We start from the raw sequence: 24,754 nt of genomic DNA, 5'->3' as shown, positions 1-24,754 counted from the left end.
TGTTGCCTTGTTCTTAACTCATAGCATTTGAGAACAAGTCCCCAACAAAAACCTTAGTATATCAACCAAAGCAAACCTTAGTATATCAAATACTAAAACCAATATATTTTAAAGTTTTTGTGATCTTTCAATTGGTTATTTATGATTGTTTTCGTACCAACATAGGAAGTATGTGGAGTATGAAGTTAGGGGGAGGCTTAAGTCCATAATCACGCATTATGGGGACTATTTGCATACGCAAGAATAAAAGTTTAAATTCCAAATGGCCACTCATCTTTCAATTTGGTATCTCATATATCTTGCCTATGCACATGCATCCGTAGCAAGTAGAATGCATATTTCCTTTTGGTATTTAATATTTGCTTGCTTTGGTTGTGTTGTCATCAATCACAAAAAGTGGGGAGAATGTAAGGAAAATGAACCTCGGGTCATTTGATTAAGTGATTTTGGTGTTTGACGATCAACATAATCTGTGTACTAATGATTTTGCAAGTGTTTGTATTTTGTAGTTCACAGGATACAAAGTGGATTGGATAAGGCTCTGAGGATGCAACACCTCAAATAATACATTAAAGATCAATAGAAGATTTACAAATATTCAGCACAAGTACAAGACACAAGACTAGAAGAGCCCAAGTAAAGAAAGTTGAAGAATTAGAAGATGGGCTGAAATTGGGCGCACCGGATGCAAGTGAACACCGGACTGGTGCAGACCAGTTTGCCAGATAGCTCTTTCTTGGGCATTTCGCCGACTGGCACACCTGACCGTGCGGGTGTGCACCGGGCCAGTTTAAACGTTCAGCAACGGCTAGTTCCAACAGCTCTCTGGGCACCAGACTGGGTTCGTGTGCACCAGACCTCTGCACTATTGTAGAGACTCCTAACAGAAGCCATCGACTAGGTGACGTGGGTGCACTGGATCCTCGGTCTGGTGCGACGCAGAAAAGTTGTTGTCCTCCAACAGCTCTATTTGGATGGGGGCTCTATATATACCCCCATAGTCGGTCATTTAAAGGTGTGGAGCAACCTTGTCATTGAGTTGATACACATATCTATTGCTCCAAACATCCAAATGCTTAATAGAATTACTTGGTGCTTAGTGTAGGTGCTCTATGAAGTGCTTATGTTAGTTAGGCCGCTTTGCACTTGCTCTAGATTTAGTCCTAGTTGATTGAGTGAGGTTAGAAAAAAACCTCAAAACCTTTGGCTCCAAGGATGAAAACGGTCAAAAATGATATCGTCTATACGAAAACGATTGTCGGTTGGTCGGAAATTTACCCGATTTCATAATTAATCTACTTGTTGGCGACTACAATATGATGTTGATAGATATTTAAAATTCAAATTTTAAAAACGGTAATTTACGGAAACGATGTGATTACGATGCCCCGGTTACAGGATTTTTGGAAACAGTTTTCATCCCTAGTTGTAATATTGTACAAAGTGGGGTGAGAGTCTTGCGAGACCACATCAACTAAGTTTCTGGTGTGGCCGCCACCGTGTACCAGAGTACATGAGCCCCACGGTGTCTCGGCTCGAAGCTTGATACTGAAGACGACGAGGAGCGTCTGAGAGGAGGTTGGAAATGAGCACCACTTACACGTGAATAAGGCACATACCTCTCTACGGAGTTACTCGATCGGGTGCTTGGCCCTCACGTGGCCTTCCCTTTGCGTAGGGGCATCAACGAGAATTAGTCAGAACCTTGCACGATTCTAGATACCTCGATAAAAATATCATCGCGTTCATGGGAGTTTGCATCTCTACCTTTGTCTTTATGCCTCCGCATTTACATTAATTACTTAAGTTGCAGTTTTTACTATTATTAGTTTAGAATATCTAGGATTAGAGCTTAGATTGCATAACTACTTTTTACAGTAGAGATAGCAACACTTGGACAAAACTTAGTTTACACATTATTGTTTAATTATTTGCATAACTTTTGTTTAGAAGAATTATTTGTGGTCATGATTAGCGAGAAAAATAAAAGTCCTATTTCATCCCCACTTATACGTCCGTAGTCCTTTCACCGTGGTCATCCCTCAGCTAGATTAAAACTAGATTAGGACTCACTCATGATTGAGGTGTTATAGATTGGATTGACTTTCTAGAGGCGGAGGACGATCCAGGTTCTCTAATATAACATAAAGTTGTTATGTAAACCAAACAATTTTGTGATAGAGCTCAGATTCACTAATAGAGTTATTTCACGATAAATATGATTTGGATTCAATTTCCACTAATTGGAGCTGTCACAAATAAACATGTAGTAGAATAGTGATACGAACAAGTATCTGAACAGGCTGTTCAGGTCGGTGATACAAAGCTGCCTTGCATTCAAGATCTTTCTTAGGCCCAGTTTGGTTCCTTTAAGCCAAGGACTAAAGTTTAGTCTCTACCCTGTTTGTTTGTAGAGACTAAAAGTATTCAAAACATATATAAGAGTGTCAAAATATCTTTTAGCATTCTCACACTATTAGTACAACTAAAATAAAGGAGAGACAAAAGGTGAAATTTATGTGGTTTACTCTCTTTTAGTCACTCCTTGAGAGACTAGAGACTAAAATAGTTCTGTTTATGTTTTAGTCCCACCTTTTGGCAATTCAGAGACTAAATAGGACAAAAATAAAGGCACTAATCTTTACCAAACGGGGTCTCATTTCCATGAAACGAGCAAGGAAGACCTATGGCTCCTATGAATCAGTGCTATAAGCTACAGGGCTGACAGACTTCATCATAACATTTTGAAGGAAAAATCCCAGGCAATGGGAGTAATAATATGGTACCGTCAACCGTCCTCTAGTAAAATTTGACAGATTGCAAAACCATCCGCAGGTGAAACTTTGAAGAAAGTATGTCTAGGAGAACCATCTTCCGCTAGCACCACACCATTAATGTATGCCGAGAGGTCAAGCACCGGAACTCCAGCGACTCTGCCCCTTCATGACTTGTTCGGACTTGTCCGGTTAGAGGTGAATTGAATAGGAGAGGATTAAATCATCTCCAATCTCCCTCAAACTACCTCAAGCCCTCGAGGTTTAGTTCTTGGCCCTTCAGCCAAGCTCAAGCAGAAAGATGCCAGCCTCCGCCCCCACAGTGCTATTTCACAATCCAATTTCTTTGCACAAGGAACTAGCGTTCGGGATTATTCCACTCCCGGAGTTTCTAATGACGGCATCACCTGCAAAATCCTTCAGCAGGGATGATGGGTCCTTTGACCCGCCGAACCGCAAGAATTTGTCCCTGATGGCACTGCCTGCACTGCGGGACAACGGGTCTTCTTGGCATACTTCTTGCCATATAGTTGTGGCAAAACATCTAGCATATAGATAGGTATAGTAGCCTGCAATAATGTAATATAATTAATGTAGTCTATGAGAAGGGAAGAATGAGGCAACTCAGGGACTAGAGCACAGCTCGAACACTTACCAGCACCGTAGGTTACGAGATGAGTAAATCGTGTATGCCAGTGTGTGCCTTCTGCGTATTTCCCACTTGTATGCTTCCTTCTCAAATCGGCAACAGTGGAAATCGTGTCCATAGGCTTGGATGATTGCTCGCCAAACAAGGTTAGGTCCATTATAGAGTAGAAGATCTGGGAAAGGGAGCATAACAGCACTAAGTGAAACGAGGATGGAAACCACCAACAGGGATCAACGCTATTTTCGTCGTTTCCATGTGTCCTGGTGCGAGACCAGACTTCGTTTCTCAGGGGAGAAACCGGTTCCTTCTCTTTCCACAATAACTCTCTTGACACATCATCAAAAAGTTGACATGGCAGTCTAATAAATTCTATGGAAACCAGATTAGCTGGAGCGTTGGGAGTGCTCTTACTCATCATCCTTGCAGTCTACAAGACTACAATGCAAAACATACACGACCTACTGGCCATAGCCTAAGGCTGTCTCCAGCAACGTTCTCTAAATTTCGTCCCCTAAAAAAATATTCTCTGTCCTTTATATCACACTCTAAAAAATTATGTCCTCTATATCTTCTCAATCTCCAACAACGTCCCCTAAATTCGGTCCTCTAAAACTACAACAGACTTTCTTTTCTCATTTCTTTAGTTTTTATTTGTTTTCTTCTCACCTTTTTATTATAAAAAAAATTAGCACCTTAGTTTATGAAAGAAAAAACCTTGTCAAAAAAAAATTCATAGCCAAATTACTCGTCTTTCAATAGTAGCATTAACAAATTATTGAAAATTTCTGTTATATATTTGTTCGTTGTCACGTTCTGTGCCAATGTAGATATGCGCCGATCGTCCAAAGAAATAATAAACAAAGGCGGAGCAAGCTGGGCGATCGTCCAGAGAAAAAAATATTAAAAAAGCCAGAGGAAGAAACAGACAGCGGACAGCTGCGTATAGAGGACGACCGCTCGTGCGCTACGTTTGGCGGACAGCGAGCACCCGCTAAATTTTAGCGGATCTTTTACTGGCTATTGTTGGGCGGAGCCAGGACGGAAGAAAACGCTATATGTAGCGGACAGAACAATTTACCGGCTATTGTTGGAGACAGCCTAAGAACTACAACGAAAAACATACCTGCCTCTGGAGCTCAGTAGCAGGAAACATGTTCCGAGAAGCATTTAGTGCCTTTACCAGCTTTTCTGGTATTGCATCTCCAGTTGTTTCATCTAGAGCAAATGTCTTCAAGACACGATAGTCCCAGGCATAATATCTGTAATGTGAATGAAACTCAACTCAAATGGGTTGACAATAAAAATACCTTATTTTTGAACAAACCAAAATTAGATGTGCTACAAAGTAAACTGTCATCGTATGTAAAACCTAAAAGCTCGTACATACTCAAATAGGTTTGAGGGGGTTTCAGCCACATCAAGAGCAACCCTAGTACCAGAGAAATGCTGATATTCCTGCAAATACAATATACTACCAGGTAACTACAGTAAAGGTAATAGCGGAGCTAATATATTAAGAACAAGCAAAATACCGTTCTTGACAACAGAGAGTGAAGGGCATGCCCAAACTCATGAAAAAGAGTTTCAACATCCCCATGGTTAAGCCTTGCAGTTTTTCTACAAGCACCTGAGAAGTTGCATATTAAGGCAATGATCTGAAAAAGCGAGCATGGAGTCCATAGGTTAAAAGCCCAAACGAAACAACTTTGTGAAATTGTACAACAGCAATCTATTATGATTTTTTTACTTTATTTAATGTCCTTGTACGAGCATAAAGTTATGCAGATGGAGCCATGTAAAAGTTGATCCACATAAGCAGTGGCGGAGCGCAACTAAGAAACAAGGTATGACTGGACAGAGAGGGGAGGTCGGACGTTGCCTGGACTGCTGCAGTTGGGGAGGGTCGGAGGGAGCTAAGGGCCGCCGCACGGACGCGACGCGCAAGAGCGCTTACGCCGAGGAGGGCTGCAGTCTGAGACCGGCAGCCGCACAGCGCAGTTGCGCATGCCACACATGGGAACTGGGGACTGGAGGGCGGAGCAGGCTAGGCGAAGCTGGAGGAGAGCTGGAACAGCGGTGGTTGGCAGCGGAGAAATGGGCTGTGGGAGTAGGCGGTGCGTCGTGCGAGCGACTCGGCAAGGTTGCGAGAGGCCGCGAAGAAGACAGGTGGGCCAAGGTATGGCGTGAGCCATAGCACGCCATACCGGGCACTCCGCCGGTGCACATAAGGTACATATCCTAGGAGTTTACTGAACTTCATATGTTTGGGCTTATAGGCTGTGTAAAATCATTACCAAGCAAACTACCGATGCTGCTAGCTACCATTTCCTTTTATGAAAAGCCTTGATCTTGATAGAAGAGCACTACATATTGTCCAGCAACATGGAATAAATAATTAATAAGATAATATATACCGGCAATTGGTAGTTTGAGTCTGATAATCTCCGCCCCCCTTGGATAGCAAAATGTGCGCATCCTGGATGTTTCCCCTTTCTGGAGTAGAGGTCCAGATACATGAATCCTAAATCACCCTGTTCATGAGACATCATATCCTTCGGTTACTTTTGGCCCAGCAAACATAAGAATAGGTAAGAAAAGAAGGTAGTACACTATGTGCAAGTAGTAGTACAGGGGATCCTTGATTAGATTTCCCCTAAGCATTTAATATTTTATGAAATTTGCATGATTATAAACAGCAAGAACTGACAACAAAACATATAACATTACTAGATAATGATCACCATCATCATCAAGATAGCACAGTGCAAACCATCACTATCGAGCAGTCTAATTTTAACCGTGAAGTTGGGAATCATCTACTTAGCCAAGAGGAACAGATAATCTGATGTTTGCTCCTGATCTTTTGCTGCAGCAGGAGTTAGACAATAGGTCAATTCTGCTGTCCTTCTATCTACTGTAGCATCATGGCAATAGTGCCAAATAGTGGCTATAGTGGTACTAGTGTACCTTGTTGGTAGCTAGAGTTGTGTGTGTGCGCGTGTCAGCTTGCTTGACAATGGAAGGCAGTTCAGTTGCTGCACATGCAGAGGTGTGCTCGTGCTATGTTCTGTGCTCACTCCCTCTTCTACCTCCAGCCAAAGGTGTTGTGTGTGTGTGCTGCTGTTTGAGGTGCTACTCTGTCAGCACACCGGCAGCATCCAAGGCTATTGATGAGGCGCGGGAAGACGGCAGGAGCACGGCCCAGGTGCAGCAACAGGTCAATCCGGCCCAATAGCAAATACGTGGGTCCACAGTGGCTTGTATAGGCCCATGATGTAATAGCGATCCAGAGTCATATAGGGGAGAGGGTTCGTATGTGAGGGTAGACTTGTGTAAGTGGAAGAACTCTCTGGCGGCGGCGGCGATCGGCGATCAACCGGTCAAGCTCGTACTCTGATAATCGTCGCTACGCGAATTCCACCTCCCACATACTACCATTCGTGAGAGTCAGAGCGAGTACTAACATTTGGTATTTGGAGCTAGAGCCGACACACGACTACACGAGTATCGAACACACTTCTAGACGAAGGCAACGGGGATGGCACCACCACGGCTCAACGACCCCATGGCACAATTGATGGTGAAGATCGAGGGGGGACCGCGAGACGCACCGACTCATGGAGGCGATGCAACGATCGGTGGCGGGTATGGAGACGACGGTGCAAAGCATCGTGACGGAGCAGAGTGAGTTCCAGCGATGGAGACCGAAGGTTGAGACGAAGGTTCAAGAGATCACCAACATCCTGAAGACGATCCAGAGTAAGGTGGAGCGTTTCGCTGAGAAACAACCGGCGTTACGCCCACTAATGATCTCCTGAAGGACGAAGGTGTGCCAGCTTCTGCCCAACTGGAAGCAACCTTTAACGAGGCGACCACCGGGCAATTCCGCCACCATGCTGTCGATCCATACCGGAGAGCAGGTGTTGGGTCGGGAACAGCCCAGACACCTCCTCCGGTCAGAGGTACGAGCCCAGCCCTGAACCATGGTTTTATACCTTTCGAATTCAAGTCAGCAGGGAGACAATCCATGGGTGATTGGTCTCAGGGATCGAGTTCTGGAGTCCCGAGCATGAGCTTTACAGTGTTTGATGGGGCTAATCCCAAACTCTGGAAAAGGCGATGTGAAACATATTTCAAACTCTATGTTGTTCCAATGCACCGGTGGATTGGTCTGGCAACCATGCACTTTGAGGAGTCGACTACATTTTGGTTGCAGTCAATAGAGTCCAAGTTAAGGGAAATGAACTGGGAAGACTTATGTGTGTCTATAATCACCAGATTTGGTAGGGACCAGCATAGCATATTAACTAGACAGTTTTATCACATTCATCAACATGCTTTGATTGGTGATTATATAGAACATTTTGATCAATTCGTGCACCAACTTTTAGCACACGAGAGTCAGCTCACTCCTACTATGATAATAGCTAGATTTGTTGATGGGCTAAGGGATGAAATTAAGTTTGTAGTTGTGATTCAGTGACCCCCCCCATCGCGATATTGCTTGCTCTCTCGCGCTTTTCCAGGATGTCGTGCTGATAAATACTAAACGTCGTGACAACAGGAGGATGGAGAACAGTGTGGCTTGGAAACCCTCTGTGAAGCCTGGAGATCTTCTGAACATGCTGTCGACATTTGCTAGTCACCGGACCCCTCCAACTGCTGATGAAAGGTGTGGGTCAGTCAATGGCAATAATCAAAAAGAAGACAGTAAACTGATTGCACTGAAGGCATATCGCAGGGCGAAAGGATTGTGTTTCAAGTGCGGAGAAAGGTGGGGCCATGCACACAAATGTTCAGCTAGTGTCCCGCTGCATATGGTTGAAGAAATGTGGGCTATGGCGTTAACTGACGAAGAGGACCATACAACTGAAGAATGGGTGGATGCGCCTAAAATTGGTAACGAAGAGACTGTTCTGGCTATATCTCTGTTAAGGTAATAATCATTGGATTATCAGGGCCAACCCTAGAGGGTGGCTATATAGAGTTTATACATGGGCCACATGGGCTTAGCCTCATGGGCCTAATCCATATACTCTAACACCCCCCGTAGTCTGAACTTCCGTCGCAGCGGAGTTCACAGACTGGACTCGAAAAGAAGAAGTACATCACACCATAGGATCCCCCCACAGACTCAACTAGCCACTACTGATGTTGAGGCTGGAGCGAAACTCGGCGAAGGTCGAGGACGGAAGACCCTTGGTGAAGATATCGGCAAACTGGGACGTGTCGGGACATGGAGGACTCGAACATCACCGACGACGACCCTATCTCGGACGAAGTGTAGATCGATCTCCACATGCTTGGTCTGCTGGTGCTGCACCGGGTTGGTGGAGAGGTAGACGACGCTGACGTTGTCGCAGTAGACCAACGTGCTCCTGGAGAGGGGACTGTGGAGCTCGGCGAGGAGCTGCCGGAGCCACGCAGCCTCCGCCACGCCGTTGGCCACGACACGGTATTCCGCCTCGGCGCTCGAGCGGGAGACGACCGGCTGGCGCTTCGACGACCAGGACACCAGGTTACCGCTTAAGAAGACGGCGTAGCCGGAGGTGGAGCGCCGAGTGTCCGGGCACCCGGCCCAGTCAGCGTCGGTGTAGACGACCAGCTCGGAGGAGGTAGACCGGTGAAGAAGCAGCCCGTAGTCGACGGTGCCCTGGAGGTAGCGGAGGAGGCGCTTGAGAGCCGCGAGGTGGGGCTCCCAGGGGTCGTGCATATGGAGACAGACCTGCTGCACGGCGTAGGAGATGTCCGGCCTGGTGAAAGTGAGGTACTGAAGGGCACCGGCAAGACTCCTGTACTCGGTGGGGTCCTCGACTGGGTCACCCTTGGCCTCAGAGAGCTTCGCCTACGTGTCGACTGGGGTAGAGCAGGGCTTGCAGTCAATCATCTTGGCCCGCTCCAGAATGTCAAGAGTGTACTGCCGCTGGTGAAGTAGGAGTCCTGAGGGGCGAGGCTCAGCAGTGACCCCCAGGAAATGGTGAAGCACGCCCAGATCCTTGACCGGAAACTCCCGCTGAAGCGCGTCGACGAGGCGGCGAAGAAGTGACTGACTGGAGGCGGTGAGGACAATGTCATTCACGTAGAGAAGCAAGTAGGCAGTCTCTGCTCCATGATGGTGGATGAACAAAGACATGTCTGACTTGGCCTCCACGAAGCCCAGTGTCACAAGGAACGTAGCCAATCTGGAGTGCCACGCCCGGGGGGCCTGCTTGAGGCCATAGAGAGACCTATTGAGCCGGCAGACCATGTCAGGGCGAGAGGAGTCCACGAACCCCGCCGGCTGACAGCAGTAGACGGTCTCGGTGAGGGCGTCGTGCAAGAAGGCGTTCTTGACGTCGAGTTGGTGAACTGGCCAGGAGCGAGCGAGGGCCAGCGAGAGCACCGTGCGGACGGTGGCCGGCTTCACAGTCGGGCTGAAGGTCTCGGCGTAGTCGACTCCGGGGCGCTGAGTGAAGCCCCGAAGAACCCAGCGAGCCTTGTATCGTTCCAGGGTACCATCGGCCCGCCGCTTGTGCGTCTAGATCCACTTGCCAGTGACAACGTTGGCGCCGGGCGGACGGGGCACCAGATCCCACGTCTGGTTGGCGACGAGCGCCGCGTACTCCTCCTCCATCGCCCGACGCCAGTGGGGGTCCAGCAGGGCGGTGCGGACGGACGAGGGTACCGGAGAGACCTGCGAGTCCCCGAGCGTGGCCGCCAGAACCCGGGGCGGCAGGGTACCAGCTGCGTGTCGCGTCACCATCGGGTGGACGTGCCGCAGGTCTCGGTGAAGGAGCGGTGGGTGATACACCGGTGTCTAGACACGTGCCGCGGGTGGCCGCGGTGGAGGTGTAGGTGTCCCTGGTGGGGACTGGGCCACCGGCAGCGCCGCCGGAGAAGAGGTCACCAGTGGGGACGATGGCGATGGGGGCGACAGCGGCGGCGGTGGTGCGAACCCTGGCGGCGGCAGCCTGCGCTGGTAGACGCGCACCGGCCGGGCGAAGCGTGCCGGAGGGACCAGCGGCAGCGGTCCCGCACCCGGCGACGTGGTCACCGGGGGCCGGCGTTGGTAGACCCGCACCGGCTGTGCAAAGCGGGCCGGAGGGGCCGGTGCCGACACCACCGTAGGCGACACCACCGGACCCGGGCAAGGCACCGGGCCGGGAGTAGTAGCGACAGGCGGCGAGCGAGTACCTGCAGAAAGAGGAAGTATAGGTGGCTCGACCACCGTGTCAGTCGGAAAGGGAGTGAAGAGATCAAGGTCAGGGTCAGGGGAAGGTGGAGTGGGTGTGGTGGAGTAAGGAAAAACGGGCTCATCAAACACCACATGGCGAGAGATGAGGACCCGGCGAGAGGAGGTCAAAGCAGCAGTAGCCCTTGTGATCCGGGGAGTATCCGAGAAACACACAGAGGGTGGAACGGGGTGCTAGCTTGTGAGGAGCAGCAGCGGTGTTTGGGTAGCAAGCACACCCGAAGATACGGAGGTGGTCATAGCGCGGAGGGGTACCGAAGAGTGCCTGGTGAGGAGTGGGGGCCGGGCACGCAGTGGAAGGGAGACGATTGAGGAGGTAGGTAGAGGTGTGGAGGCCCTTGGCCCAGAAGCGTGCCGGTAGGTGTGCCTGGAGAAGAAGAGTGCGGATGGTGTCGTTGGTCGTGCGGATCATGCGCTCAGCCTTGCCGTTCTGGGAGGAGGTATACGGGCAAGACATCCGCAATTGTATCCCGTGGGAGAGAAAGAAGTCATGGGAGGTGGAGTTATCGAACTCCCGACCGTTGTCACACTGAACGGCCTTAATGGTGAGGCCGAACTGAGTGGACACCCAGGCGAAGAAGTGCGCGGAGGGTGGGGAAAGTCTCAGACATGGCACGCAACGGAAAAGTCCACACATAATGAGAAAAATCATCAAGCACCACAAGATAGTATTTGTAGCCCGACATACTGGTAATAGGTGAAGTCCACAAATCGCAGTGTACAAGATCAAATGCATGAGTAGCATGCGAGGAAGAAGAAAAAGGAAGACAAACATGGCGGCCTAATTGGCACGCATGACAAAGATGCTCCTCTGGGATAGTGGCACTACGAGTAAGCTGCATCAAGGCATCACGTCCGGGGTGACCAAGGCGACGATGCCAGGTAGTAGAAGATGTGGTGGCGGCAAAAACAACAGCTGTGTCAGGCGACGAAGACGAAGAAGAGGTGGCATGCGGGAGCCGAAGGCTGTAGAGGGGGCCGGTGCTGTCACATCTGAGGAGGGGGCGCCGAGTTGCCGAGTCCTTCACAGTAAGACCAGAAGAGTCAAACTCGACAGAACAAGAATTATCAGCGGTAAAACGGCGAATAGAGAGAAGATTGTGGACCAAAGAAGGAACGACAAGAACATCAGGAATGCGAAAAGAGCCGGGAGCGCCAACGGCACCCACGGATGTGATAGGAAGACACGAGCTATTCGCCACCATGATGGACGAAGGAAGAGAGGAAGAAGGAGGGCGAACAGAGGTGAGTATACCAGGGTTGGGAGTGGTGTGGTAGGTAGCACCAGTGTCTGCGATCCACTCGGGACCCATCGACGGAGTCAGAGTAGGAGTCTGGAAGGCAGCAAGGGCGGCCGCGTCCCAACCAACTGGCCCAGACGGTGGAGCAGCCGGCGGCGTGGGCCACGACGTAGCGGCAGGTGTCGAGGTCCAGGGCGACGGAGAGGCGAAGGCAAACCCTGGCGGCGAGGTGAACCCCGGCGGCGCACCGGCGAACATGGCCGCCGGGGGACGAGCCTCAGAACCTGGCCCCTGGAACGGCCACATGGAGATGCGCCCTGACCACGGGTGGTAGAAGGTGGGCCAAGGGGCACCCTGCTGGGGTCCCGGCGTCGGTGCGTTGCCATGGGCACCGCCGCCGGAACCGCCACCACCACCACCACCGCGGCCACCACGGCGGCGACGGCCACCACCGCAACCGCCTCCGCCACCTCGGCCCCCACCGCCCCCGCTCGGCCCGGGTGGATGAGGGCCAAGGGCAGACTGTGACGGAGTAGGTGGACGGGTCGGGGTGTAGCCGCCAGTGCTGTCGAGGAAGACGAGGACCCCGGGCCAGAGATCGATGCAGCCTGAGCACCCAGAGTGATCTCCAGGGCAAGGTCGTCGCGGACCTGGAGGAAGGTAGGGAAGGGGCGCTGGCGCTTGATCAACGACCGGAGGTGGGTGTAACGATCACTGAGGCCGCGGAGGACGTTGAGGACGAGCATGCGGTCCTCCACGGGGCAGCCCAGATCGCCAAGTGAGTCTGCCATGGTCTTCATCTTGCGGCAGTCTCACTGACACTGAGGTCCCCCTAGACGAAGGTGCGGAAGGCCGCGTCGAGGCGGAGAGCCAGGGCCTCGGCGTTGCCCAGGAACTGGCCCTCGATGGCCAGCCAAGCAGCCCAAGCGTGAGGAAGGTTCCGGAGGAGGCTGTGGAGGTCGACGGAGATCGTCCCCACGATCCAGGTGAGCACGATACTGTCGAGGCGCACCCACGCGGCAGTCGGCGCCACGCCGGTGGGGTCGCAGAGGACGTGGTCATCCAGGGCGTAGCGGCGAAGGGTGAGGAGGAGTAGGTCCCGCCAGCGTGCGTAGGACGGCGACTCGGGCTCCAGGACGACGGGGACCATGAGGCGAATGTTTTGGACACTCCCAGCCTGAAGGTGGAGCTGAGCCACGAGCGGGTCAGGATGATTGACTGCAAGCCCTGCTCTACCCCAGTCGACACGCAGGCGAAGCTCTCTGAGGACAAGGGTGACCCAGTCGAGGACCCCACCGGGTACAGGAGTCTTGTCGGTGCCCTTCAATACCCCCTGCCCCCACTCCGGCCCGAGCGCAGGGGAGACCGGGGGGGCACGCGCGACGTAGGGGGTGGCCCTCCCACCGGCGGCGGCGGCGGCTCCAGTGCCCGCGCGTCCGAGAGAACCGTCGCGGGGTGGAGCAGCGGCGACGGCGCGGGCCCAAGAGGAGGAGAGGGGAGGGAAGACGTGGAAATAGGAGGGGGAAGGAGGAGCAGGCTGCTCGCCAGCCATGGGGGGAGGGGGTCGCGGGCAGGGCGTCTAGCGGCGCAGCGGGCAGAAGCTGGAGGCGCTGGCGGCGAGCTGGAGGCATTGGCGGCGCGGCCCAGCCGGCTCGGGGTCGCGGGCAGGGCGCCTAGCGGCGCGGCGGCGGGCAGCAGAGAGGCGGCAGCGCCTGGAGGGTAGGGAAGGAAACCCTAGCTGTCGGCGGTTGTGGGGTGAGGGAGGAGCGAAACCCTAATCTGATACCATGTTAAGGTAATAATCATTGGATTATCAGGGCCAACCCTAAAGGGTGGCTATATAGAGTTTATACATGGGCCACATGGGCTTAGCCTCATGGGCCTAATCCATATACTCTAACAATCTCTCGCAGCAGTTAATGGTGGGGAAGGTAACAAAACTATCAGGTTATGGGCTTCGATCCATTGCCAACAAGTCCTAATACTAGTTGACTCAGGGAGTTCAGCCAGTTTCGTAGGCAGCCACCTGATGGGGACTCTACAGAATGTGAGAAGTCTGAAGCAACCAGTGCAGGTGAAAGTGGCCAATGGAAATGTCATGTGGAGTAATTTTGTGGTGCACAACTGTTTCTGGCTATGTGAAGCGATCACTTTCTGTAATGACTTAAAGTTTTACCACTTGGAGTGTATGATTTGATACTGGGAATGGATTGGTGGGAATGGATTGGTTGGAAGATCATAGTCCCATGTTTGGGCATTGGGCCCATAAGTGGATGCAGTTTGATTATAAGGGGGCTACCATTCGGTTGCAAGGAGTCAAACCTCAAGTCCTCAACTGCATTCCTGTCACCAACTGTCCAGTTTACAACTAGAGGCCTTGGTCAGGCAAGAGGCCGTCGAGCAGCTGTTAGAACTGCAGCCAGTGAGGGCACCAGTTCCATCTGAACTGCATCCAGAAATTGCAGCTCTGGTGCAGAAGTTCCAGCACCTATTTCAGAAGCCCACCAGTTTACCTCCCAGGAGAAATGTGGACCATCATATTCCTTTACTAAGTGGAGCTCAACCTTTTAGACTTCAACCCTATCGGTATACTCCGCGGCAAAAAGATGAGATCGAAAAGCAAATACATGAGCTAGCCAGGCATGAAGAAGCAAATCAAAACCTTTGTCCAGGCTTGCAATACCTGCCAGCAAGCGAAGCCAGACCGTGCAAAATACCCAGGATTGCTTATGCCTTTACCAGTCCCAGAACATGCCTGGCAAGTGATCAGTATGGACTTCATTACCGGTCTTCACCAGTCCCGCCAATACAACTGCATCATGGTCATTGTCGACAAGTTTTCTAAGTATGTGCATTTCTTGCTCTTAACTCATCCTTTCACTGCTTTAACCGTGGCCAAAATATTCTGTCAGAGGTGTACAGATTGCACGGTTACCCCAGTCTATCATTTCAGACAGAGATCCTATTTTCACTAGCAAGCTTTGGCAAGAATTGTTCAAACTAGCGAGAACCAAACTATGTCTTAGCAGTGCCTATCACCCGCAGTCCGATGGACAAACCGAACGGGTCAACCAGTGTTTGGAGGCTTACCTGAGATGTTTTGTCCACACACGTCCCAAACAGTGGTCATCATGGTTGTCTCTAGCTAAGTATTGGTATAATACCTGCTACCATTCCGCTCTTGGAAAGTCACCGTTCGAGGTCTTGTATGGTCACTTACCTACACACTTTGGACTTGATTCCCCTAACCAGTGCACAATCCCAGATCTCAGGAATCTGCTCAACAGTCAACAAGAGGTTCTTCAGCAGGTCAGAATGCATCTGCAACGTGCACAAGATCAGATGAAGCAACAAGCCGACAAAGGTCGTTCAGAGAGTGTTTTCAGTGGGAGACCGAGTGTACCTGAAATTACAGCCATATTGTAAATCTCAGTTGCCGAACGCAAGAACCATAAATTGGCCTTTAGATTATTCGGGCCATTCCAGGTGCTCAAGGTTAACGCAGTGGCATATGAACTTGACATGCCAGCCAACAGCATGATCCATCCGGTGTTCCATGTGTCGCAACTGAAACCCGCGGTCAGTGCTAATACACAAGCAGATGATCCAACTTCAATTCTCGGCGGCGCCGGCTTGGGGACAAGCCGGCAGTGAAGGGGGAGGGGATGTCAGCACACCGGCGGCGTCCAAGGCTATTGATGAGGCGCGGGAAGGCATGGCTGATGGCGGGAAGATGGCAGGAGCATGGCCCAGGCGCAGCAACAGGTCAATCCGGCCCAATAGCAAATGCGTGGGTCCACAGTGGCTTGTATAGGCCCATGATGTAATAGCGATCCAGAGCCATATAGGGGAGAGGGCGAGTATGTGAGGGTAGACTTGTGTAAGGAGAAGAACCCTCTGGCAGCGACGGCGATCGGCAGGTCGAGCTCGTACTCTGATAATCGTCGCCACGCGAATTCCACCACCCACATATTACCATTCGTGAGAGTCAGCGTGAGTACTAACATTCACCTGCGCAGACCAGCTGGATTCCAACACACAAACGGGCAAGACACATTGTAACGCATGGTCATTCAAGCCACCGAGTAGGTGTTTGAGCCTTAATTTGTGAGTTGTCATTTCAGTTTTGATAATGAAAAGTAGAAAACCATGGTGATAGTGGTAACATCTGCATATTTCCAAGAGCTGCAGCTGGAAATTACAGATTTTATCTTATTACATAGGTCGGGCACATACACAAATAACCAAAGCAGAGAAGCTAAAAGTATTTATTCTATGTTTGTTGTAGAATTATCATTAAAAAACATGGTTGACATGGTTGTACCTCATCAGGATGATGGAGACGGAGCTTTATCACATCTGGATGCCATGACTCCCCATCCCTCATAGGAATTTGATGAAATGTTGCACCAAATAATGATTCAACGAGAACATTTAACCCTTTTAGGCACTGCGACAAGGGAAAGTATTTTGCAATAACCTGATAGATGCCAAACAGAGGGGGGGGGGGGGGGGGGGGGGGGTCAATAACTTATCGAAACAAAAGGGTAAGGACTGTACTCTACAGGCATGCATGCAGTATATGTCAAACCAGAATTGAACATAAGCTTTAGGTACAGTTATTTCATCACGGAGATGCCAGTTTAGCACATACTGAAGCGTCCAGGTCATATACAGATGATTTCATCATTCCAATGAAGTAATCCTCATCCCAGGGTTCTAGATCGGCACTCTTTTCATTACATGTTCTTCTCTTGAAATTATGTATGGTCTTAAATTCCTGCATAAGAGATGTTATCAAGAGAGATGGATCATAGAATTTAATGATGCATTTCAACAGGAGCCGCAGTGCATTTTGCCAAAATATGCCAGTATTAGCTGGATCCATTCAAACCTCTTCAGCTTTATGCTTAACAGTGTTGCTCAAATTTTCAAGAAATGACATAACCACATCGGCTGACGCGGCCATGTTAGGACGAATAGCAAATTCAGCATAAGATTTGCATCCCATAATCTGTAAGACCATAAACAGATGAAACTGTGTTACTCAATTATTTAGGGCAGTTGCGCACCACAAGTTACAGTTAAGATCAATGCTATGTTTGAATAATACAACCAATAAACTTCATAGTATGAAGAAGACACATTACCTTTGCAAGTTCATCACGAGCATGTATAAGTTCATTAAGAACGCCAATATTTTCACGAGGTTCAGAGTTCCCAACGATATATACCTGTTTTCTGACCTTTGGAAATTTTAAAATAGTTAGCTTTCCACTGGCACTGGACTAATAATATACAACTGTACTCATTGAATAAATCCAGACGAAAGGTTAGTGGTGACATAAGAAATACAAGAATTGTTCGATGCTATAGAGACATCTTTATCCAAGATACAAAATTTGGTAATATGAATGTAAGAGATGTTCTGCAAGTGGAAGAAAAGTTACTTCCTCATCAGAAATCCATCTTAGTGCTGATGACAGATTTCTTGGTTCTGTTACAATCCTTAGGCCTTTTTGCTTCTCAGTGTTCATCAGTTTGCTAGTATTAAAACGGGAAACAGACTCGAAATGATGCTGTATATTCCTTGTTATTCGTGAAGCTGGATATACATCCACAAAACCTGGCTTGTTCATTACATTTTCATTGAACCTGGCACAGCCAAAAATAGTGTACACTATCACCAAAATGCAGTATCAATCGACAATCTCAGCATAAATTCTGAAGCAACTAGTCAATTCACTAAAATGAGGCATTGAGCAGCGAAGGGAAAGCAACAGGATCCAGGGAGAGATGTAGTCAAATTGTATATAAGTTTCTAGTAAAGCAAACAGAATTCCACTCCACAGTTTAGAGGGCTATTTGGCTGACAATGGGATCAACTAGTTGCACGCATAATAGGTGCACAATGAAGCAAAATACTTTAAAATCAACCAATAACCTTTTTCATTTTTCAGCACTAATTGGAAAATATCAAAGGAAATCATCAAAAAACATTTCGAATAAATGCAATAACTCAACAAATATACTCTTTAACCTGAAAATATTCAATGTGTGCAATCTAATTGCTTTATTAAGAATGTAAGTGAGTTGGAAGCGTATATTGATTGATATATGAGAGACAGTACAGGTACATGTATATATAGGGGAGGAAGGTGAGAGGTAAAAGGAAGCCTTCTACACCAAAGGAAAGATCCTAGACTAGAATCAGATCAATCAGAGGGATTGAGATCCTCCCCTAATTCTCTCTATCTATATCTGTGTCTAGACTTCCATAAAGGCCGGCCGGCAGATATGCCAGACGACAGGCCCTGCTGCACTTTCTAACACTCCCACCCCCCGCAGTGTTAGCGTCCGTAGGGCAATTTTCTGGTTTATTTCTCACACAACACACAATGCCATATCCATCTAATGGTTGGGGATACATATTTATAGCCCAAGGGGCTGCCGAGCATATACTAAGATGCTCCTAGAGATGTTGTCCTAGACATGCAAAGATGATGTCCTACACAAAAGGCCAAAGACTATCCTAGACATGCAAAGATATTGTCCTACACAAAGACCAAAGACCATGCAAAGATGTTGTCCTATACAAAGACCACAGACTGCAGTCCTCCACAAGACTGCAGAGATGATGTCCTCCACAAAAGGCCACAAGACTTATTCCATCAGCCTGCGCTACGCGCGGCCCCACACGGCACGCTTCGCCAACCTCGTCCGTGTCTACCACCGTTGTGGGCGGACCAACACCCCGGTCCTCCCCCCGCTCCGCCGGTCCGTGCCTCGGCCTGCTCTATGACGAGTCGTCGGTGCACCACCCGTTCGCCATCCACCGTGACCCCGGCCACATCCACCCAATGGTGACGTGACGCTCGGCCGGTGTTCTCCGCCCCGTCGACCGGCTAGTGGTCACGACCGACGCTACACCAGCTCCCTCACTTGTCCCCTCCTCCGTTCACGCTGCTCTCGCCAATCTCCACTGGCGTCGCGCTATGGAGGAGTACGCGGCCCTACTAGCCAACCATATTTGGAACTTGGTGTCGCGTCCACCGGACACAGACGTGGTTACCGGCAAGTGGATCTTCCACCACAAGCTCACCCCTGACGACTCGCTCGATCGCTACAAAGCTTGTTGGATCCTTCGGGGCTTCACTCAGCGCCCCAAAGTGGACTAAGGCAAGACCTTCAGCCTCATCATCAAGTTCGCCACCGTTCGGGTTGTCCTCTCCCTCGCCCTCTCCCGGGACTAGGCGGTCCACCCGCTGGACACATAGGTATTAAGGCGGGGTAAGGCAACATAAGGCGACCGACCCCCTTTTTATCTTTTAGGCGATAAAGCGTAAGGCAAAGCGACGCCTTAATAATATAGATAAGTATATAAATTAGACCGCATATTGTGTGTATATATATATCACCAATTTAAAGTTAATAAGCAAGCTACCATAATAGTAAAACCTATTAGGTCCATTTCAGCCTAGTAGAAAAAAGAAACAAGAAAAAAGAAAAAAGGCCCACAACAGCCCAACCCAGCCCAAAACACTAGAAAACCTAAAACCTAGCAGAGTTGTTCTCCTCTCCCTCAGCCGACAGCTCTCCTCTCCCCCCCCTCACCACCATGCCGCCGCTCTCCTCTCTCCCTGTCCACTGCGCCGCCGCTCTCCCTCCCCGCGCCACTTTTAGAGCTCTACACGGTGCCTCTCCCTGCTCTCTCCCTCTCCCCGTTGGTGCTCCTCCCTTTCTCCAGTACCGGCGCCGCCCCACCACGCTGCTGCAGGCCTGCATCCGACGTTGTCGTGCCGTTGTTGCTGTCGCGCCCTTCCAGCCTCCGACAGCTTCTTCCACTCGCCTTACGTGCGAGTAAGGCGAGTAGGACGCCTTACGTCCCCGGGGCGCCTTACCGCCTAGGCGACGCTAGGCGACGCCTTAACAACTATGGCTGGACGTCAAGAATGCCTTCCTCCATGGCATTCTAACTGAGACGGTGTACTATAGCCAGCCCACCGGTTTCATTGACTCCACTCACCTGAATCTACTCTACAGACGGAACCGCTCCCTATATGGCCTCAAGCAAGCGCCGAGGGCTCGATACAGTCGCTTCGCCTCCCACTTAGTCTCCCTTGGCTTCGTTGAGGCCAAGTCAAACACGCCCATATTCATCCTTCGGCACAGCGCTGACACTGTCTACCTCCTCTACGTCGACGACATCATGCTCACGGCGTCCAATGTTGCCCTACAGTGCACGATCCCCGCCCTTCAGCGCGAGTTCATGATGAAGGACCTAGTCCCTCTCCACCACTTCCTCGGGATCACTATGGAGCGATGGCCCCATGGCTTCTTCCTCCATCAGCGTCAGTACGCCCACGACATTCTGGAGCGGGCTGGCATGTTCGACTACAAGCCTTGTTGCACTCTTGTCAATGCTTAAGCGAAGCTCTCCGACGACGATGAGCCCCCGATCACCGACGTCCTCTAGTACCTCACATTCTCCCGGCCCAACAACGCCTACATCGTTCAGTAGGTGTGTAACACCCCGTCCACTCACGGACCGGCGGTACTTACTCCTGGCAGCTCTCTAGGACCATAGATCATCCCCACAGACCAACGCGGGTCTTTTGTGCGCACTTTATGCTCACTCATGCGCACCCGTGAAAACTTTCCGGTCGGTCACTCATCCCAAATTTCTCCAAGCTAAACACGCTTAATTTGGAGGTTCTTTCGAGATAGCCTTCCGAAAAAGAAGATGCACCTTTTTATATGAGTATTATATTAATTCTATTAAGCCTTGGGCCAGGATATCACCATCCCAGGGGCCAGGATATCACAATCCACCCCACTTAGAAGACCGACGTCCTCGTTGGTCAACCCCAAGCCAGAAACCTCCCCTCTTGACCACGCCTGTGTGTCTAGTGTCGTCATATGTCATGCCATGTGACCACTTCGGGCCCACATGCACCATGCGCCATATACCCGAACACCTAACCCACACACGCTCGTGAAACCGCGAGGATCGGCTCTGATACCACTTGTAACACCCCATCCACTCCCGGACCGACGGTACCTACTCCTGACAGCTCTCTAGGACCATAGACCATCCCCACAGACCAACGCGAGTCTTTTGTGTGCACTTTGTCCTCACTCATGTGCACCTGAGAAAACTTCCCGGTCGGTCACCTATCCCAAATTTCTCTAAGCACGCTTAACTTGGAGGTTCTTTCGAGATAGGCTTCCAAAAAAGAAGATGCACTTGTTGATATGAGTACTCTATTAATTATATTAAGCCTTGGGCCAGGATATCACCATCCCAAGGGCCAGGATATCACAATGTGTGCCTTCACATGTACACCCAACGAGAGCCCCACCTCAATGCTCTCAAGTGGATTCTTTGCTACCTTCGCGGCTCCACCGACTTCGACCTTCTATTTTGACCCTCCTCGATTTTTAAGCCGGTGGTGTACACCAACGCCGACTAGACTGGTTGCCCTGACACACGTCGGTCCACATCTGGCTACGTCGTGCTTCTGGGCACCAACCTCTTCTCCTAGTCATTGAAGCAGCAGCTCGTCGTCTCACGCTCCAGCGCTGAGGGCGAGTATCTCGTCGCGATCAACGGCGTGGCCAAGGCCTCCTGCTCCGCCAGGTTCTTCAGAAGCTCCACAGCCCCCTCGAGCGCTCCACCCTCGTCTACTCCGATAACGTCAGCGCGGTCTACTTCTCCACCAATCACGTGCAACATCAGCGCACGAAGCACGTGGAGATCGACCTTTACTTTGTCTGCGAGCGTGTCGCTGTCAGTGATATTAGTGTTCTTCGCATCCTGACCACTTCATAGTTCGCTGACATCTTCACCAAGGAGCTTCCATCTAATGTGTCACTGAGTTTCGATGCAGTCTCAACATCTATACATGATAGAGTTGTGACTGCGGGGGTGTTAGAATATTGTTAGGGTTATATTAGAGTTTTCCTTTATTTCCCTGTTTACCCCTTCTGTAATGGGCTTTGGCCCACCTAACTCTTCTATTTAATATACTCCCAACCCAAGATTAGGGTTAGGGTTTCAGTCTATCCAACATAAGAGACTCTAGGGCTTGTGCAAACATCAAGAATTGGAACATATCTAGCTTACCAAAAAGCCCTGTCATTTAAGTGATGAAATTACTTGCCAATAGATAGCTTGAAAACGTGCAACTAAAATAACAGATTACAAAGCAGTTTGACAACAAATACGGTACGAGTATAAACAGAAAGTGTCCAATTAATATTTGTTTGACAGAGGTAATACCCAGCTTATATAGAAAGCAAAAGTGTCCAATTAATGTACCTACTTTCTACCCAGCTGGGCAATCTCAAGGTTCAGCTGATTAGCATTCTCAAGTTTATCTGCCAAAAAGTAGAACTATGATTTACTTTACATTCAAATGTTATTAGTATAGAAAAAAATATAAATTTGAGTGGGGCAACCTTTAGGAAGATGAATCCCTCCTTTTTGAAAGTCAATATGCAAGGTAGTTGCTGCCCTTCGAGCTTCCTCTGTGAGCAGGACACTTTCACCCTCAGCTTTCAGTACAGCATTGTACAAAGTAGTGTTTGTATTCAGGTACTGCAGTGAGTTATAGAAATCAAAATGTTACTGTAACTTGATCGAGTGATTAGATTTCAGACTTTTTGCAATTAGCTACAAAGAATGGCAAAGGTTTCACAAAAGTGTTCGACAACCTATCACAATACATTTTAAGGTCAACATACCATGCAGAGATGTTGATTGTTTACGCCACTAATACAGATAACAGTCCAAGTCCACATCATTTATCAAGCCATGTTCAATGCCAAGCTCACCTGAAGATGCTCATAAATCCTCATCGACGCCTTATCTGCCTCATCCACAAACTCCCTAGCACAAAAGTATATCTTCAATCAAACGAGAAGACACATTGCCACCCAGCACCCAATTGTATGAGAAGCACAAACTCACCTATCAGGGTGTGTATTCCTGCACAGCTCGGCCGAATCAATGACAGAACAAACCTAACAACACGACAAAGACAAAGACACATCATTACATCAAGCTACGCGCCTACGCTGCATCAACTCAAACAGATCGATTCAAAAGCCACAAACAGAGGAGGATGTAGATTACTGTATTGGAAATCTCGTCCATGGTCCGCACTATCTCGGTGGACGACGGCAGCCGCGCGACGCGTGCCACGAGTTCGTCCGACCTGCGAGTTCGAGCAAGCTTTCGCTGAGGTTTAGCAGCCCATAATTTGATAGGGGCGTGGTAGCACTGGGAGAGTGGTGTAAGCCTTCAGGCTTCCCCTTTACCGATGGATGGCGTCGTCCACGAAGCGGCGGAACCCCTTCGCCGTGCGAAGCACGTCGAAGCCGTATAGCCCCGTCTCCGGTTTCTCCGAGACTGTGGAGAACGCCGCCGCAGCGCCGCGACGGATGGCGGCGGCGCGCGAGAGCATTGCGGCGGGCGCTCAGTTGGTCAGCTTTGATGGTTTCGTGCTTGGCCTCCCTCTACTTGTAGTTGATATACCCTCGTGATTGGTGTCGGCGGCGTTGTACTGCTCACTCGGCCTCCGTCTCTGCCGCCGCCACTCGCCGGAGGGACAGAGAGTGGGATGGGGAAGCGAGGCGAGCCGTGGAAGTCAGTGCAAAATAGAAGGGTTCCAGGGTGCTTGCATCCCTTCGCCGTTTCCTTTTGCTCAATCAAGGCCGCCTATAGTTGATCGAGCGGTCAGTGATAACTCCTTTGGATGGAGAATCATTGAGAAAATTGAATATTTGACACCCAATCTGCGCACCAGTGAACATTTGACATTTAATTCGTATGTCGTCGAAAATTTGACACTCGGGGTGAGAATTGGTTGAAAACAGGTGTTCTCTCTTTTTTCTTCATTTATCATTTGTTTCTTTTGGTACCAGGACAAGGTTAAATGATCAAACTAACCATTTTTTCTGCTGGCTCAGAAGCATTGCATTGCATTGCTTCCCACACTCTGTGTTTCTCTATTTCTCTCATGGCCTCCTCTGTCTCTCGTAGTTGAACGCAAGTGTAGCCGTGTTTGATCTCTAGACTACACGTAGAAGGTGTTTGGTTTGAGAAATCACTTCATCCAAATTGAGGTGGTGCATCATGAGTTCATTACTCAAATTGGTGGGATAACCTCAATTCTCATATTAGTACTAACTAGGTATATGACGTGCGTTGCGACGGATCACAAATTAACGAGCCTCCAATAGCTCAAGATACTCGCGACATGAGCACAATAGTGATAGAAACCCTCACGGGAATAGTGCCTTGTTGCAGATGAGCGCGACACCACTTGATGCCACGGGTTTCATTGTCCTACCATGGGACTTCCATTGCCACGAGCTCTATATATAAACTGGGTTGTTCAGGTCATAATAACTAAAACAATGATGTACCAAAACTTTTGCTGCTACGCTCAAAGACTCAGACAATACTGACAAAGCATATATCCTTATATAATCGCCTCATTCTTAATGACCCACACAAGAATAGAAGAGCAGAAAAAATAAAGATCAAGCAAGCATAACAAGGATATAGTATTTTTAGATAAAATATATAGCAAGTTTTTTGTAGCAGTTTTAGACATGTCAAATACAGTGCAAATGCATAGCAAGTCATTGGAAATGATAGGAAACAAAGCCGAGAGGGACATAAAAAATAAAATGGAGTCAAGTTTCTAAAAAGCTTCACACAAATATACATATTTCTAAAAAATCTTCACACGTTCGACATGACATCCTCTAGATGCCACCTCTCTAAGCACTTTCCTAAAACCAGCAGACATTCGTAAGGAATAAATCAAAATTTAAATAGCACCTTGTT

At 49.4% G+C, this 24,754-nt stretch overlaps 1 protein-coding gene across 2 annotated transcripts; it reads right to left on the bottom strand.

The window, feature by feature from the left end:
- Positions 1–2,382: 2,382 nt before the first annotated feature.
- Positions 2,383–23,610, bottom strand: LOC100384686 (uncharacterized). 2 transcript variants are annotated; one of them, XM_020537487.2, is made up of 17 exons: positions 23,218–23,610; positions 23,033–23,114; positions 22,868–22,920; positions 22,642–22,786; positions 22,357–22,495; positions 22,221–22,275; positions 17,346–17,550; positions 17,046–17,141; positions 16,790–16,909; positions 16,550–16,675; positions 16,220–16,375; positions 5,838–5,954; positions 4,956–5,078; positions 4,811–4,878; positions 4,547–4,682; positions 3,430–3,595; positions 2,383–3,343 (listed from the first exon to the last, which is right to left on the bottom strand). In XM_020537487.2, exons 4-17 carry the CDS (start codon positions 22,699–22,701, stop codon positions 3,105–3,107), a joined length of 1,806 nt encoding a protein of 601 aa, XP_020393076.1. In that variant the 5' UTR covers positions 22,702–22,786; positions 22,868–22,920; positions 23,033–23,114; positions 23,218–23,610; the 3' UTR covers positions 2,383–3,104. The 2 variants fall into 2 exon arrangements, with proteins under 2 accessions (XP_020393076.1, NP_001349347.1); NM_001362418.1 differs by having other exon boundaries at positions 2,437–3,343; positions 22,732–22,786; positions 23,218–23,523.
- Positions 23,611–24,754: the final 1,144 nt, after the last annotated feature.

Source organism: Zea mays, chromosome 5, assembly GCF_902167145.1.
Source record: "Zea mays cultivar B73 chromosome 5, Zm-B73-REFERENCE-NAM-5.0, whole genome shotgun sequence".
NCBI classification, from domain to species: Eukaryota; Viridiplantae; Streptophyta; class Magnoliopsida; order Poales; family Poaceae; genus Zea; species Zea mays.
The sequence above is the reverse complement of the archived record's forward strand: the minus strand, read 5'-3'. Positions and strand labels throughout refer to the sequence as shown.